This window comes from Hoplias malabaricus, unplaced genomic scaffold, assembly GCF_029633855.1.
Source record: "Hoplias malabaricus isolate fHopMal1 unplaced genomic scaffold, fHopMal1.hap1 scaffold_40, whole genome shotgun sequence".
Classification (NCBI taxonomy): domain Eukaryota; kingdom Metazoa; phylum Chordata; class Actinopteri; order Characiformes; family Erythrinidae; genus Hoplias; species Hoplias malabaricus.
The window spans coordinates 289,338-306,857 of record NW_027100978.1 but is presented as its reverse complement, the minus strand read 5'-3'; the positions used below and the strand labels follow the sequence as shown (position 1 = coordinate 306,857).

The 17,520-nt window shown below is 43.7% G+C and overlaps 1 protein-coding gene across 1 annotated transcript; it reads left to right on the top strand.

Moving 5' to 3' along the window:
- Positions 1 to 3,792: 3,792 nt before the first annotated feature.
- On the top strand, positions 3,793 to 15,670 carry ube2e3 (ubiquitin-conjugating enzyme E2E 3 (UBC4/5 homolog, yeast)). Its single transcript, XM_066659012.1, has 4 exons — positions 3,793 to 3,920; positions 6,230 to 6,439; positions 11,513 to 11,576; positions 15,557 to 15,670. Exons 2-4 carry the CDS (start codon positions 6,240 to 6,242, stop codon positions 15,668 to 15,670), a joined length of 378 nt encoding a protein of 125 aa, XP_066515109.1. The 5' UTR covers positions 3,793 to 3,920; positions 6,230 to 6,239.
- Positions 15,671 to 17,520: the final 1,850 nt, after the last annotated feature.

Below are 17,520 nucleotides of genomic sequence, written 5' to 3'. Positions count from 1 at the left end.
TTAAAGAAGTCAGAAACAGTGATACAGGGTTCAAATAGTGAAAATGTACATGCGAAAGAGAGGCACGTTTTGAAATATACTATGCAGTACATGCCTCTAAAATCTGAAACTGAAGAGGTGTACAAAACATAGTACATCTGAATTTAACCCATCCGTGGCAGTGAATGTGATTAGGCATGTGATTAGGAGCAGTAAACTCACACATCCGGAGTAACAGGCGGCCATCTTGGTTTTGGGGGTTAGGTACCTTGCTGGTTTTGGGGATTGACCCAGTGACCTTCCTGCCCCAGGTCCTGCTTTCTTAAACATTAGGCTGTGGCTGCCCCATGGACATTCAGTAACTTCTCTTTATGAATGTAATCTGCTAATTACATTGAATTATATATTAACATTATATAATAATAATTACTTAATGGTTCTAAGAAGTGACACTTCCACCCTACAGCTTTCACCCTACCTTTCATGTGTTTTATCTACGTATTTGTAAACGTACCTATGTGTTTAAGATTTCAATTGCACACACCTACATTTACACACTCCCACCCGCCCACACGCACCTACAACCACCACCAACCATGAATCAAAGTGAAGGAAACCCACAGCTTCTGCTCATATTTATGTCACTCGTGTGGCACAGGAAGGAAGCTGCTTGCTTTTTAAAGAGAAGCTGAAGAACGTCTCTTCTCTAAACCCTCGAGTCACCAGTCTCAGAGAAACACAGGAACAGACGTGCTCAAAAAAAAAGACTACGCTCTGTGTCCAATCACTAATCAAGTGCTCATTAATATTCATGAATAGTGGATTTTCAGCTTACCTCCTTACAAAGAAACTTCAGAGACAAACATATGGATTTGCCCCTCCGTTGTGGCAGGAGCAGTGTCGGCTCTTCTGGCTTTACAGCGCTTGTTGGAACATTGCTGTGAGAATCTGATGGCTGAGCATTAGTGAGGTCAGGGACTGATGCTGGTGTTTCTCTTTCTAAACTGGATAGACGTTCCATCTCTCCATAGAACAAAGCTGAACAGAGTTTCATGACTCCACAGGCCAATGCTGTGAGGCTGTGTCTCCTCTCGACACCTGGAACTGGGCACAGTGACCTTAGGCTCACTGTCCATAATGAAGTTTACCTTTTAAAGGCACCGTTCACGATTGTAATCATAAAACGTTTCCTGACAATTTGCTGCTCTTCAGTCGGTTTGCACTCAAAACAAAGCCCTTTCTGTAAACGAGTAAACAGGTATGCTAGTCTTTCTCTCTCTGGCGTCTGTCATGTTTTAGACAATGGAGAGAACTCCAAACATAGAAAAGCACAAACACAGATGAGGATATTGCTCTATTTCTGCTCCATAGGTCGGTAACACTGACTTATTTTCTGCTGTTTCGGATCCCTTAAGGTGGAAATGCCTCCAAACTCGGGAGATAGCTAACTGCATTAGCGACAGCGCTACACAGCTACACAACTCGAGTTACACACGGGTTTCCGTGGTAATTCAAACAGCGAATAAGCACTCACAGACAAGTTAAACTTCAGCTAAAACAACAGACCATTCCACCTTAAAAGATGCAGAGCTTCTGTATGCAAACAACCAGAGAGAACTGAGTTTCCCCACAATCGTGGACTTTCCCTTTCAAAGCTGAATTCACTCATACAGAGGACTGTGTGGCCTTGTGGTATTTTGTAATAGTTGGTTTTGTGAAAAACATTATTCTACAGTGAAATCCTGCACTAAAGAATAAATAAAACTAATAAATAAATAAAGAAAGAAAGAAAACACACAACAATTTGTTTATCTGCCCTTTACACAGTCTCTGACTTGGATGAGCAAATATAACTAATGTTACTCCGACTGTAAAAAAAGTGAGGCCTTCATTTATCCCCCAGCCCATGTTTTCCTCATGTGTTCTGAATGTTGAAGAGGGCGGGGTCATGGAGACGTAGCCAATGAGGAATAGCGCCCCTCCCCCCCTTGTTTTTTACTCATGGGCTCCCTCTACAGTTGCAGATTTCACTTTTAAATCATTGCTACTTTTAAATCACCAAGTGGGAGGGGGAGGAAAGAAGGTGTGTGGCTTCCTACCCTCTCCAAAAGCTACATAGTGCAGTTTCTGCAGTGCTGAGCCCAGAGTAGCAACAACAGAGGCTCAATGAAGCATCACAATGATTTCGAAGCTGTATCTTATTGTTGTTTAATGTGCACCTTTTACGGCCTGTTTTTAAAACCAGAGCCAACGCTGCGTTCTGTTTAGGGCCTAAATGTTCCACACTTAAGAAATTATACGTGAATGTCAGAATTATTCTGCAGCTGCAAACCGCAGCAAATCCATTACAATGAACAGATTTATAGCCAAGAGGAGTTTGAGAAACACTCCCACACTGCATTTTCTCTGCTCTGTGCAGACTGTATTTTACTCTTTTATTAATATCTGGCAATATAAGCATGAAGTGATAATAACAGTGTTCCTGTGAAAGGCTGCATTCACGCTGAGGGAAGAGCTGCAGAATTTCACATAAACACAGAGAGAGAGAGAGCTAAACAGAGTGGACCCAGTTTGGGTTGTTCCTCCAGTTCCATTAAACACTTTATTATAGGACATTATAGCTATCATCTTTAACTCCTTACAGGAGCAACCTGTCACTTCTGACCAATAAAAATGACTCACAAAAATGTATTAATAAGTTAATATTTCAGTGTCCACTGTGCCTTGTTGTCTATGAGCCTCTCACTGTCTCAAACACAGACTAGAGACTTATTTATCTATTCGTGCTGTATGTTAACGACCTTCTTTTACTGAAACAGGTTGAGGTGTCTTTACACGTTTTAGCTGTGTTCCTTTCTCCCGGGTCTCAGCGTTCACTGTGGTGTGGTTCTTCTCTTCAGCGGGGTCTTAGTTCACTGGTATCTGGGCTCTAATCCTGTTTGGTGAGGATGTATCCTCTACAGGAAATGACAGTTTTTTTGTAAATGGCTGAGGATAAGAGCATCTGCTAAATGCTGTAAATGCTGCTGTAAATGTAGATGAGATACGAGGCTCTGGTACTGCTTTATTTGCTGGTTTTGGAAGCTGCTTTGTCCACTGTCCTTCTTCTAAAGCCACCAGTGTAGGTATATGATTGTCATCTATGACTATGTGTATGACACCCTGGACTATACCTGTAGGTAATTATACACACGTTGTGTTGAGGTTTGTAACAGCAGGATCCCCCCGGAGGGATCATTAAAATACGTTCACCTGATTTACACAGCACCCCCCACATCTTCACCTCTGCCATTAGTCCAGCTTCTTCCCAACCACTGTGTTTTTAATGTTTTGTCTGATCAAGGAAAGCTGTCACTCGGATATTGACTGAAGCTGGAGGACCCCCAGTGACCTCCTGACCTTAAGAAAGCAACTGAGTCATTATTCCCTTATTTGATTCCCACATTTCACCCTGTTCTTCAATGGTCAGGCCCAGCACAGAGCAGGTATGATTTGGGTGGTGTTGGACACTGACGTGGTGGTGGTGTGTTAGTGTGTGTTGTGCTGGTGTAGAGTGGATCAGACACAGCAGTGCTGCTGGAGTTTCCACCACCACGTCACACCTGCTCTGTGGGGGTCCTGAGCTTTAAATAACAGGGTGAACAGGGGCTAACAATAGCTGGTTGGTTTTGGAACCGGCAGAAAGGGGCTTCCGTGAGAATAATAAACAGACTTGTGTAATGTGTAATGCATAGTTAGTGTGAAGACGCGTTTTTGCGCCCTCTAGCGGCTCTGGCCGCCATTACAGCTCCTTCTCTTCTTCCTACTCTCTCTCTCCCACTCTCTCTCTTTCCCTCCGATGTTCAGAGCTCGGGTAGAGGCAGTCGTCCGTCCTTCCCGCTCCGTTTCCGCAGGATTTCTTTCGAAAAAGCGACCGGGAGCAGGACGAGGGCAGATATAAGGTAAAGAGCCGCGGTGGGGGTCGCTTTTGAGGGTCGATAGCGTCGTCCTTTTGGCCGCGGTTTGCCTTTTCTTTTGCTTGTGTTTTTTTTTTTTTGACCAACACCGCTGCCACCACCAACACCACCTCCTCCTCCTCCTCTTCGCCTCTTCCTCTCCTCCTCCTCCTCCTCTTCTTCTTCGAAAAACTGACTTCACGCATCAGTTGGTAACACCACGTTGGAGCCGCGACCCTCAACAACAACCTCTGGATAAACAACAACAACAACAACAGCAACAACAACAATCCCATCGACACATGGGGGGGTTATTTAGACCCAGGAGGAACCAGGGCTTCATCTCCTGCTGCTTTACACCGACCCCAGCACAGGAAGGAGGGGGGTTGAGGGGGGGTGAAATGGGTTTTTATTTTAGTTCTGCACGTCTCTCTCTCTCTCTCTCTCTCTCTCTCTCTCTCTCTCTCTCTGCCCCCCTCCCTCAGTCCTCTCCTCCTCCTCCTCCACTGCTGCTATTCTGCTTTTCCATGCAAGCTTCAGCTTCAGTCTGGAAAGGTTTACTGCCATCTCTCTCTCTCTCTCTCTCTCTCTCTCTCTCTCGGCATAACCTACCTCCCTCTTTCTCTTCTTCTATCTCTCCTTCTTTTAACCTAACCTCTCTCTCGTCCTCTATCCCTTGTTTTACTCTTCTTTTACCATAACACTCTCTCTCCCTTTCTCCCTCATCATAACATCCCTCTTTTCTCTTTCTTTCTTCCTTTAGAAGAACCTTCTCTATCATTCTCCCACTAACCACTGTTTGTTCTCTCTCTCTCTCTCTCTCTCTCTCTCTCTCTGTCCCTCTCTCTTTCTCTCTCTCTCTCCTTTTCCTTCAGTGTCCATCGTGTTTTTTTTTTCCCTTTGGGGGGTGGTGATGTGGCGATGTGTCTATCATCATCATCATCATCGTCATCGTCCTCATGAAGGAGAAGACGAGCTATTTCAGGATCCATGCGAATGCCGTGATTTGCTCGTCCACTATTTATAGTGACCGTTAGGTGTGTGTGATGGATTAAGCTGGTGCACTTGAGCGGAGGAGGAGCCTGAGCCTTGGCGTGTGGACGGGTGCCCGGTCACTCGCACAGTTCACAGCAGTTTTGGTGAAAACTAATTGGATCCTGCTGGACTCTGCTGGTGTCACCCACTTTTTCTGTCTTTGCTCTGGTCATCGCTGTCCACCCCAATGTTCTGGGACCTGACAGCACACGAAGCAAATGGCCCCCGGGAGACACTGGAAGTGGGCGAACAGATATATTTGTCATGCTGTACCGTGCCGTTCTGCAGGGATACCTGCCTGTCTCACTCTCTTCTGCATGTAGACACAAGTGGTCGTGCTATTGAGAGGCAACAGTTTGAGCTAGAATTTCAGACAGGTTCCCACTGGTCCGGATATCAGAGGATTTCAGAGTTAGCCAGATAACTAAAGCCGAGCCATGTCCAATTGGAATGGAAGGTAAGGGCGGTTTCTGTTGGACGCACTCTTGGTTTAAATGGTCCTGGATGAGAGGAAGACTTTAGGAGAAGAGGTCAAGGTGGTCCTCTTCGTTCTCTGGATCTGGAATGTTTTACCCATGTCCTTTTAAAGCTGTATTTGTTGAGGACATTTCAAATGGACAAATTCAGTTTTATCCAGTTTGAGAAGAGCAGAGAAGTGGTCATTCTTTACTTCTGGCTTAATTTATCTAGCGAAACATTGAGAAGATCTTGTCTGGTATTTCAAGTCCTGTCCGTGAGTAGTCAGCTTTAACCAGATAAGGCAAAACTGGTCCAGATGGACGGTAAGGCACGGAGGTTTCCATTGGATAACCCTCTTAATCCGGCTAAACTGATCACTCCTCCTGCAGTAGTACAGTTGGAAAAGACATCTGTAGGGCCACCGGAATTCTTAGCTTAGGTTATATTTAAAATCCCTTTAAAAATGTATTTATTTGTTTATTTGTTCCCTTTTTGAAATTAAGTTACCCTAGTTAGTTAGCAGGGTAAGTCAAACCAACAATCAGTCAAGTCCCAAAAAGCAGAATGTAAGAAGGAGGAGATTCCCGTAGAGGAGAATTCCAGTGGAAAACTGGAAACCCTCATCTTGGGAGCTTACGTTATCCAGCTCAGCAGAGAAATCCTGCACTGCAGCGCAGTGGGACAGGACGTAAAGGCTGTTTCTACTGGACACGCTTCACCTTTTGGGGAAACATACCCTGCTTTTCTGAGAATGACCTCCAGGTCAAGTTCCCGAGTTTAGCTGTGTTTTTTTTTGTTGTTGTTGTTGTGGTTGGCCCCAGGTGGGGAAAGATGTCGAGTGAAAGGCAGCGGTCAGACGACGAGAGCCCCAGCACCAGCAGCGGCAGCTCGGACGCGGACCAGAGAGACCCTCCGGTCCCTGAGTCAGAGGAACAGGAAGAGAAGAGGCAGACCACTCCTCCACAGCAGCAGAAAAAAGCCACCAAACTGTCCAGCAAAACCACAGCGAAACTGTCGTCCAGCGCCAAAAGGTAAGTCGGTACAGCCACCGCCGTTTCTGCGCGGGTTAGGGTTGGGGCGGCAGGAAACTAGCAGCTCATTACCGCAAAGTAATGCAGCATTTAAATCACTCAGAAGGCACTAACTGTCTTTGTCTGAACAAACCTTCCAGACTGGAAATGTGGAAACAGCAGAGTGAGGAAATGTGATCAAAAAAGTGATCACTTTTTAAAGAAAGTTATAGGGATGCTCCTCTGTGATTAGATGTGAAGTGATTCAATGGTGGTGTATGGAACCAGACGTCTCCATGCTTACAGACGATATACAGTACGTTATTTACCACCCCCAGCCCTACTCCTGCTTACTACAGTTTCATATAAACCTTGTAGGCACCCTCCTGTGATGAGTGGTGTTTATGATCTGTAACTAATCTTCCAGTATCAGTACCTGTGTCCGAATGCTATCAAATCCTCATAGCAGTGTTCTGACATGTAGAGCAAAGGCTTTCCCCAGAACAATTGATTCTGTTTGTGCAGCAAACGGGTACAAACCCCTTATTTCTTTTAGGAGTATATAGTTACAGTTTGGACGTATAGTGTCGTTATGTTGATGTGAGTTTTGTACGACATTGTGCCATTAAACCTGACCCCATTCCTAGAACACACTCCTTAGGGGGATTGGGGCACTCCAACCCACACACTATGAAACAACAGCACCCAGTCGGTTTTTGTGTGCTGCACAAAAAGTCAGAAAACATGGGATAAAATGAATTGTTCTGATTTTGTTCTGCTTCCAAAGAAGAGTGTAGAGACTTTAGAGTTGCGCCGCATCCTCATCTGAGTCTCTCTAATCACAGCGCTGGACCCCTGTTTATGTGAGAGTGCAAAGCTGAAGTTAAACCGAGCAAAATAACACAAAACCAGCTCAGTGAAATAAGAGCATTGTGTAAAAACAGAGAAAAAGGAAAACGAAAACGGAGAAAAAAGAGAACAGAGCAAGAACGGCTAAAAACCAGAGCTTCTGCTCCTTGCTCCTCACTGCTGTGCGCTCGGGGGCGGGGCGAACAGTGAGCGGCTCATTATCATTTAAAGGTACAGGCGCTGAAACTGGCCTCTCTGAACATGGCTATTTAAACAGGGGGAGAACGCTGCTGTGGGGTTTGATCCTTGTGGCGTTTTGACCAAAACACTGGACATTTGCAGTATATGCTCCATGGAGCGTATCACCTGCATAAGGGGCGGCCATGTTTGAAACAAGGTTAGTTCGGAATCTCTGACACATCCAGGCCACTTGATGTCAGCATAATTGTTGTTTACCAATGTGAAGATTAAAGTGACTGCTGCTTTAAACTGAAAGTGACAGGTGAGCTGATGGATGGCAGGAGTTTACAGCAGTCAGAGCCATTCAGGAACACTGGGGAAATACTAAAGGAGATGATTGACCCGTGGTGGGGGGTGGCTCACTGGTTCAGAGGGAAACCTGTAACTGTTTAACATCGTCCTGGAGAGGAGCGCACAGTCACATGGCGGAGCTGGTGATGTCATCCTGAGCAAATGTGCAGGAAGCGCAGGTTAGGTTTCATTAGAGGTAATCAATCAGTACTAATCAAATCACAGATTAATCAATATCATATTTCACCAAAATTATACACAGACATAATATAATAAACTCTTGGTTGCACTGCGGTGATGAGACTTGCTGTTAGAAAGGAAGGGTTTGAACTGCTTTACTGCCTTCTCTGACAACACGTTTATCACAGTGTCATCTCTTTCTGTTCATGTGTATAATTCCTTTCTTTCTTTCTTTCTTTCTTTCTTTCTTTCTCTTTACTCATTGTCTTGAGACACACAGCTCCAGGGTCCTGGAGGTTGTGGGTTTGAATCCCACTCCGGGTGACTGTCTGTGAGGAGTGTGGTGTGTTTTCCCTGTGTCTGCGTGGGTTTCCTCCTGGTGACTGTCTGTGAGGAGTGTGGTGTGTTCTCCCTGTGTCTGTGTGGGTTTCCTCCGGGTGACTGTCTGTGAGGAGTGTGGTGTGTTTTCCCTGTGTCTGCGTGGGTGTCCACCGTGACCCTGAAATGAATAAGGATTACAGACAATTAATGAATTTCTTTGTCTTCCTGTTCTTTTTTCTTTCTTTCTTGCTTGTCTTCTTTCGTCTTTGTTCTTTCTATATTATGTTTTCTTTAAATCATTATTTATTTATTGTCACACACACAGTGTACTTCAGAGAAAAAAAAACACACAGGCTCTTTAATTCAAAGCAGCAGATGTTTTGAACAGGGAATGAATAGCATGTTGTAATTTTGTATTGAGCATAGGTGCCCAACCTCTGGGTTGAAAACTGGTACCAGGCAGTAATAACATTATAATAACACTAATTATTATTTTATAATAATACATTTTCCTTAAAGATTGAAATAATTAAATTAAAGCACTCTGAGAAATTACAGGTGATTAATAATAAAAATAAAAACAAAACCTGCATCAGGTCTGTCTTTCTGCATCCAAGTGAAGACTTGGCTGCAGTGGCATCTGTGGAAGCATTTCCTTCCACAGATGTGTGAGAGGCTGTTTTTGTTTGTAGTCCTCATGCAGAATGAATAAGATCTTGATCAGATTTGCGCTCCACCGTTCACCCCCACACTCAGATCGACTGCTCCCTCTAAAGTTAATGCTCTGTGCTCGTTAGTATTTGTCTCTGATTCCAAAGTTTAGAGCCTAAGGCTGTTGAATCTGTGGATGTTGAATCAGGTTGAACATGTCGGTGTGTCCACCACGCTCTTCTCAGCTAAAGAAATGAGTAGAGCAGCAGTAACAATTAATTTGATTTAACCACTTGGTTTAACGCTTAACCTTTTGTAATTGGTTGGGGACATAGTACAGTGCTTTATTCACTGTAACCATGCACACACAACCTCTTCTGCTGTCTGCGGCTGTGTAAAAGCTTGGGAATCACTGGTATAGTGTTTAAAAATACAGTGGAACCGTGATCCCTGAAAATATTGGGAAATTTAAGCCATTCTTAGCAGTGGAAGTTCACTGTGTTTGGGAAGAAAATGTCAAACCAAAGTGGGGTGTGTTTTATAATGAATTTTAATGTTCTCTGAAAAAATCAGATTGTTCTGTTCACTGTATGCTACATTAGTGTGAACAGATCACACCCCTAAACTGACCGGCACACACATAAGTGCAACACAGCTACAGGTCCTAAGCATTACAGTGGATTGGTGTTTGACTCCACAGTGCTGTAACACAACAGTCAACTTTCGAGTTCAGGTCACTTTCAGTGATAACCGAACATCTCTAATCACATTGTAATCTCCCAGTATTTTCTAGAAAAGGGAAAAGCCCAGTTAAATAAAACCACTTTAGTCTGAACGTGCACAGATCACCTCTCACTGTTGTTGTAATTCTCTGCACAGGAGGAACGTCCAGACAGTTTGACTTAAACGTTGTGATTCTGTTTTACAGATTTTAATCACATGTGAGTTGCGCGTTTGACAGTGGCCCATATCCAATCAGAAAATGTCAGTGGCCGTATGTTCACACAACCACACCGTAGTCACAAATGAAGATAAAGATGGGATCAGAGACCTTTTCCTGCTGCTGTGTGGAAACTTTAGAGTTTACTAATTATGTCCAGATAGTTTCGGAGACCACCCAGGTGTCATGAATATTGTTACAGAGCATTAAAGGGAACAGCGTCTGTAAATGTGTGAAATCAAAAGACAAGGACATATGTGATGTTAAAATGAACACATCAATTGCAAACTAATCAGGCTTCGATATGATAACATTTGAACAACGTTAGTAACACTTTTTTAATGTTGTTAGCACGTTGTCATAGTGTGTCCCTGTGAAGCATCCATAGCTCCAGGCTAATGGTACACATCCCCTTACACCGTTTCTTGCTGTATCCCACCACACTGCAGGGCTCCTCCTGACATATGGGTGTTTCTCTGTTGTTATGGAAATGAAGAGTTAACAATCTGGTGCACATGAACCAGAAGCAGAGGAGGTGCGGTTTGGTATCTCCTGATTTGCAGAGACCGTGTCTGGTTCTGATTCGTGAGCACCAGATTGTTTACTCAGCCAGCGTTCCAGCGTTGTGAGCCCGTTACTTGTTTCCATGACCTTGTTGAAGTGGGGAGATTTTTCCCAAGAGGAAATTTTGACGTGTGTGCTGTGTTTTCTTGGTTCATAAATGACCCCCACACACTCCTTCGACAATAAATCTACAGGGCAACAAAGGGAACTGTGTTCCTGAATGGATGCAGTGTGTGTGTTGCTCTATAAGGACCCACTCCGTGCTCTGGAGGGATGTTTTGTTTCAATGGATATGAGAAATTTTAAGGTGAAGAATCAGCAAAATTGACAATGTGATTAATCATTGTTAACTACACAGAGTAACGTGAGTGATCACAATTAATTATTTAAACACTTTCACAAATGTAAAACACCAGTGTCTTTGTAACTCATGTAGAAAGTGTTAGAAATCCTGCCACAGAGCGCGCACACACACACACACACACACGCACTGTTGCTAATGCTTTAGCGACAGTGCCGAGGCATTTTCCCCCTCAGCTCCTGTCAAATCTGCCCCCTCCCCCTCATTTGCATATAAGCTTTAAAGGAGGCTCTTTTGTGTGTTAAAGTGAGTGGGACGAGGAGGGGGGTCCGGGGGGGTGGTGGGGGCTGGAGGGGTCGAGGGTTTGACCGCCTGCGTGTGCCAGAGGGAGAAGGACAGTGCAAGAGAGAGAGAGAGGGGGAGAGGGGGCGGTTAAGGGAGAGAGAGAGGAAGAGAGAGAGAGGTAAAGTTTGTACTGAGGGATTGGGGCTCATGTTTCTGAGAACAAAGAGACAGCGCCATGTTCCTGAGAGCACAACACGCTGCAGTTCACTCTCACACCACAGAGGGCGCAGTGCTCAACTACCATTCTCCTTAATAATACAGTTAAAATGACCCTTATGTATTTGTTTTACATCTCTCTCTCTCTCACACACACACACACCTCTCTCATCACATCTCCCTTTTATTTTTTCTCGTTCACTCTCTCTGGTGCTGATCGTACGTCCTCATGTTTTCTCTCTCTCTCTCGTTGCAGAATCCAGAAGGAACTTGCTGAGATAACCCTGGATCCTCCTCCGAACTGCAGGTGGGTGTTTGGGGTATTTCAGTATGCATGGTTTTCTTGCTGTGTTTGCTGTTGTGGATCTGGAGGAAAGCGAGGGGGAGGTGATGGAGGAGAGAGAGGAGCTGCAGTGGGGTTTAACCTCAGAGCGAGAGGAGGGAGTCGTGACGGGACTGAGTTTATTATCCTCTGGTTTTTCGGAGCCCTGATTATTTGTGAAGCTGCCTGTTACTGAGGCTCTTTCGGATCTTGATCCGTTTAAAGCAGACAGATGTGGCCCTGGTTTCTGATCTGATGTTGTTTACACAGCTGGGTGTGGAATGTTTTGTTTGTGTTCTGAGAGAAACTTCTCTTAAATATCGAAACGTTTTTATTCGTTCTGTGGAACGGGGAGCAGTGACTGTGTAAGGTGTGAGGCTCTTGTAGGAAGCAAAACACAGGCAGGGGCCAAATTACAGATGGGTTTTACACAGACGTCAAACCAGGGCTGTTCCTCAGGTTGTGCTCTTGTGTGTCGTGTGATTTTTACTTGACGTCATCTTCCACTTCCCGAAGTTACCCACCAGTGTTAAAGAACACACACCAAGGATGTTGTTTGTGAATAACGAGGGTTCCTGGCTGACTCTCAGTACCCAGCATGTAACGCCCAGATTTGTTTTCTACGTAAGAACGTCTTGAAAGGTCACGGTTCAACAGTGAGGTTGTGTTCCTGCAGAAAGTGCTGGGACTTTCAGGTGCTTCTCGTTGTGGAGTCCCTATGGCATTTAGTTTTAATTATTAATTAGTTTTCTTTCACTTTACACTCTACTTTCTTGCTTATTATTATTGTTAACATCCTTCTTTTTCTTTCTTTCTTTCTTTCTTTCTTTCTTCCTTTCTTTTTTTTTTCTTTCTTTCTTTCTTTCTTTCTTTATTCCTTTTCTTTCTTTCTTTTTTTCTTTCTTTCTATTTTTTTTCTTTATTTATTCCTTTCTTTCTTTCTTTTTTCTTTCTTTCTTTCTTTCTTCCTTTCTTTTTTCTTTCTTTCTTTCTTCCTTTCTTTTTTCTTTCTTTCTTTCTTTCTTTCTTTCTTTATTTATTCCTTTCTTTCTTTCTTTTTCTTTCTTTCTTTCTTCCTTTCTTTTTTCTTTCTTTCTTTCTTTTTTCTTTCTTTCTTTCTTTATTCCTTTCTTTCTTTCTTTCTTTCTTTCTTTCTTTCTGTGCTACTCTGTCCTCCCCTTCCTGTTCTCTTTTTTACGCTCTCCCCATCATCAGTCATTTCTTTCTTTCAATATTTCTCTCTCTCTCTCTCTCTCTCTCTCTCTCTCTCTCTGAGCTAGAGTTAGAGGACGATGGTCTGTGTGTGTTGAGTGCTGCTGAAGTGTGTGTGTGCTGTGTGTTTTGGCTGACTGTTGTTGCTCTGTCTCCTGTGGTTAATTATGAAGAATTGTGGATGGTCTAATGTTGCAGGGGATTTCGTGCCATGGGTAAAAGGTCTTCATTATCACAGTAGTTGTTGTATTAATACTCTCTCCAGCAACCCCCCCTCCCCACCCCCTCACACAAATTCCCCACAACCCCTAACTACCCCCCCCCCTCCCCTCAATGTAAAAACCCTAAGAACTAAAATAATTCTAATAGTTTAAGGGTTTGATTTGCATGTTAAATTACTGTTTAAACACTCAGGCAGTAATCCTCTGGTTTTCCTGGTACCAGGGGACTGTGTGTGTGTGTGTGTGTTTGTGTGTTGAACTTTTTCTTTCACACCAAGCTGATTGGATTTAAGCTTTTAAGAACTGGAATTTTTTTTTCGGCTGATAATATTTGGCAGGGTCTTGCTGTATGTATTTAATGGGATCTTATGCTAATCGTCTAATTAAGTGCAGTCTTCTGTCCAATCCACAATGAGGACATTTCTCGTTTTTCATTCACAGACTTTTGTGGCCTATTTTTGGGTTTTGTTTAGGTTTTTGAATAAGCTTTTAATTCCTTTAATTCAGTAATAATAGGCCGGTCTATTATTACATTAGTCTGAGCTGACCTCGCTCTGGCCTGCTGAACTCCTCCACACGGTGTCTTCTGGAAGGACTTTCTCCATGTTCACTGCTGTCTCCCGCTGCTTCTCTGTGAAAGACATGGACTAGATTTTCGGACATTGCTGTGAGGATTTGATGGCAGCCATGGGAGCATCAGGAATGTCAACTCATGCTGCATGGTTAGTTCTCAGGGCAGATCTCACTGGATCTAGAGCGTGGGGGCTGTGAACCCCTCGGGCACTGGGAATGTTGGGCTTCGTGTGGGTTTGGTCTTTCTCACATATGTTTCTTATATCAATTTCACACTGTAATTGTCCAGTCCACCTTAAATGGTGCAATAGTTTACTGCAGCGATACAACAGCACTCAAAAAAGCTGAGTATACCTGTACCTGTTTGTTCGTTTGTAAAACCATTTCTTGGTCAAACTGTTTTCCGTGGCCTGTGCAGCTCTGGGCAGTATCTGAAACGTCCTAAATGCTGTGATCTGAGGCAGCACTCTAGGAGAGGGATGGCGACAAGTTGTGTCTGAATTGAATGTACGAAACACTGACTGCAGAGGGTTTTTCTTTTTACACCGTTATTCCCAAAAGTAACACGGTTTTGACTAGCAAATGTTCATTAGCATATACTTAGCATTACCCTGTGCTATTTTAGCAACCTTAGCTAAAATTAGCTTGCAGTGGATCTGCCATTGCGGCTTTCGAAGTGTGTCTGACACTGAGTTTGCTAACTTCTGTTTCTGATACATCTGGGACATACCCCCCCCCCACACACACTTGTTTTTCTCCGTTTTTACTCAGTGTTTTTAGTTCTTTGTGCACTTTGTGTCTGTTTTGCTGCGTTTAACCTTTCTAAAGGCCATTCTAAAGTCTCTGCACTTGGCTTCAGAAGTGGAGCAGAATCAGAACGGCTCGTTTGATCCCATGTTTTCTTGGTTTCTTTTATCACATGTTTCCATGGGTGTTCTTGGTCCACAGTGTGGGTTTGTTGTGCAGGTGCACCCCAGAATGATTTATTCATAATATGTCTCATTTAATGTAAATAATAGAGGGTAAATTAACACAGAATTGCTGGGAATGATCGGTTTTGGTTGGGAATCTGTGGATATGTTTCTGGAAAGTGGTAGTATTTGGCCCATTACGGCACTTCTCAGTGTTGAAGAAACTGGTGATTATTGATTGTTTGGGAAATGTACGAAGGCTTTAACATAGTGCTCTGGAGGAAAGAAGGTTGTTTTTTTTGTGTGTGTTCCTTTCACTAAAGCTTCAGGATCAAGAATAACATACAGCTTCTGGTTCAAACAAACTTCCCGAAAAATCACCCGAGTGTACGGTTGGGGATAAAGTCCCACTCTCACAGTCAAGCATCATCAGGAGGGTATCGTCCAGAAATATGAGGGTGATATTACAGAACATCTTCCTTTTCCTTCCGCTTATCATACACACCTCCAACAGCTGAGCTAAACATGGCTGACAGATCACACACACATCCTCACTGACCTTCCCCAAACAGGGTCACCCAGCTGTAACACACACACACACACAGTGGCTCAGAGCAGTGTGAATGTAGTGGTGTGTGACAGCTGCTGGTTACTGAAAGGAAACCTGCGAAGAACGGCCTGATCTTTTGAGTGTTTTGGTTCTTTCGGTTCTTTCAGTGCTGCCACGTCTTTGGCTCTGTTTCGGTTCTCGTGGCTCTTTCAGGTGATTTTCTTGTGGCTCTGTTATAAACGTTATTCATAGAAATGTTATTTTCTGAATGTCTTTGATGTGATTTGTATGGATTTAACTCCTATGTTTAACAAATGGTTTTGTTTTGACATCAGCAGAGTTTTACATGAGCAGGGTGTGATATCAGAATCAACCACACGGCGTTTCCTTCCCCTTCTCTGAATTTTTTTTATTAATTTCCTTTTACCTCGTTCTTTTTGGCCTTTTCCCTCCCCCTTTCTCTCCTCCTTCTGTTTCTCTCTCACTCTCTCTCTTCGTCTCTCTCTCCCAGAGTGTCAGACCTCTGTATGGTGTAATGTTGGTGAGCAGTTTGTTGAAAGTAAGTGCTGAGAGTTTGAGAGAGGGAAGCCCAGCGGAGAACGCAAGAGAACCCGTCCTCTCCTGATTGCGCAGGTTTATCAGGATGAGAGGAGCATCATGGGAAAGCGTTTCTGTTTCTGTAGGCGAGCTGTGTTTTAAGGAAGGCAGGGGGAGTGTGATGTGGAGATAATCGCTGGAGCTCAGGAGAGTGGAGTTGGAAGGGTTTGAAAAGCTGTCAACTTGGCTTTGATTAACGTCTGCTGTTTTGAGTCTTGGTTTAGTTTCTTTTTAATTCGATGGCCTCCCCAGAGCAGCCTGTTCTCCTCTGCCCTCGGGGTGCTTTCAACCAGAAACCCACACTAGCCACCACACTCTCATGCCAGACTAAAGGAAACACCACTGACTCCTACGCAGCAGGATGAGGTCTGATTCGTAACTTGTGCATGTACCAATAAGAGTCCTGGGCCAGGAGTCCTAGTGCTGCATTACCTTATTAACTTCTCTATAGGGATGGGCGGTATCCTTGTTCCAGACTAAGGGAAAAGCATTGTTAGACAGCTAGTTGGCCAGCTATACACAGATAGGGGAGTGACCAGGATAAACACTGCAGCACAGACTGTGTTTGAGGAAACAGAGGCTCAAATCACACACGTTTAGGGGATAAAGCCTCATGTCTGTGAGGGCAAAGTCAACTGAAAAGGGAGTGCCTTTGTCTGTTGTCAATTATGGTGGGCTACTGGGCTTGGGTTCCACACCCCCCACACCCCCACCCCCCAAATAGTGTTTTCAGTGCATGACATCATGGTTTTGCCATGTGCCGTTAACCAAACACACACAGAACAGGAATTTGACTCACCAGATATGTCATAATTTTGAAATACCATCTTCAGTTAGGGTCCACATTCTTAGATAAAGGGAATTCCCTCAAGAGTGAGTTCTCTTTTTGTTGGGTCCGTTTCCACCTACACAAATATATCAGTGTGAGTCAGTGCCAGATTCCACTGGAAATGAACATATACACTTTAAAATGTAGTCCCCTTATTTCCACTAACACAAAGAGCTGAGATATAACCGTGTCTTTCAGTTGAGACAGTGTCAGTTTTTCTCGTGTTTGAAAGCTGTGGACTGTCGTAATAAAATGTATCTTGTTACATACAGGAGAGTTCAACCAGCACAGCTCAACAGCTCCGTTCACACCGCAGACTCCTCCATGTGCGGTTCAGTGAACATTGGCCTTAATTCAGATGGTTAAATCAGCCCTACACCCTAACAAATAAAGGTGCTACACAAGGGTTTTTGAGCAATGCCATAGAAGAACCAATGTTGGTTCCATAGAGAACCCTTGTTTGTCTAAATGTTTAAATGGATAAAACACCTTAAGATCAAGCGATGGACTTTGGAGCCTTTAAAAGGTTCTACACACTCACAACTCACACATTCCTTAAAAAAACATGGTTCTCTGGGGACTAAGGACAAAATTTGTCTTTAAAGCACTTGTATTATAACATATTTCCCACATGTTTTATATCAAAATGATCAGAACAGTCTCAGCTCTCTCGTTAATAGAGGCCCATGTGACCTAGAGCATTTTATGAAGAGATAATCTGTCTCTAACCCTGAAAAACTTAAATCTGAAAATCTTTATATTTCTTGTGAAAACATCCCTTTACTCGTGTGGATGAAGAAATAGTTTTATCAGAGTCTTAAAAACAAGTGAATCTAACAGTTAGACGCAGCGAGAGGCAGAGGAGGCGTGTCTCAAGCTTATTCACAGGCTCATAACTCGGGATGTACACTATCACGTACAGTCGTGATAACGTGATCGAAAGAGCAGTTTCTGCACATTCACAGAGTGTGTTATCGCTAAGATATTAATAGAAACGTAGCGAATGGTCGTATTTGATGCGCCGTCCACCTGCTTAAGGAACCAAAAGT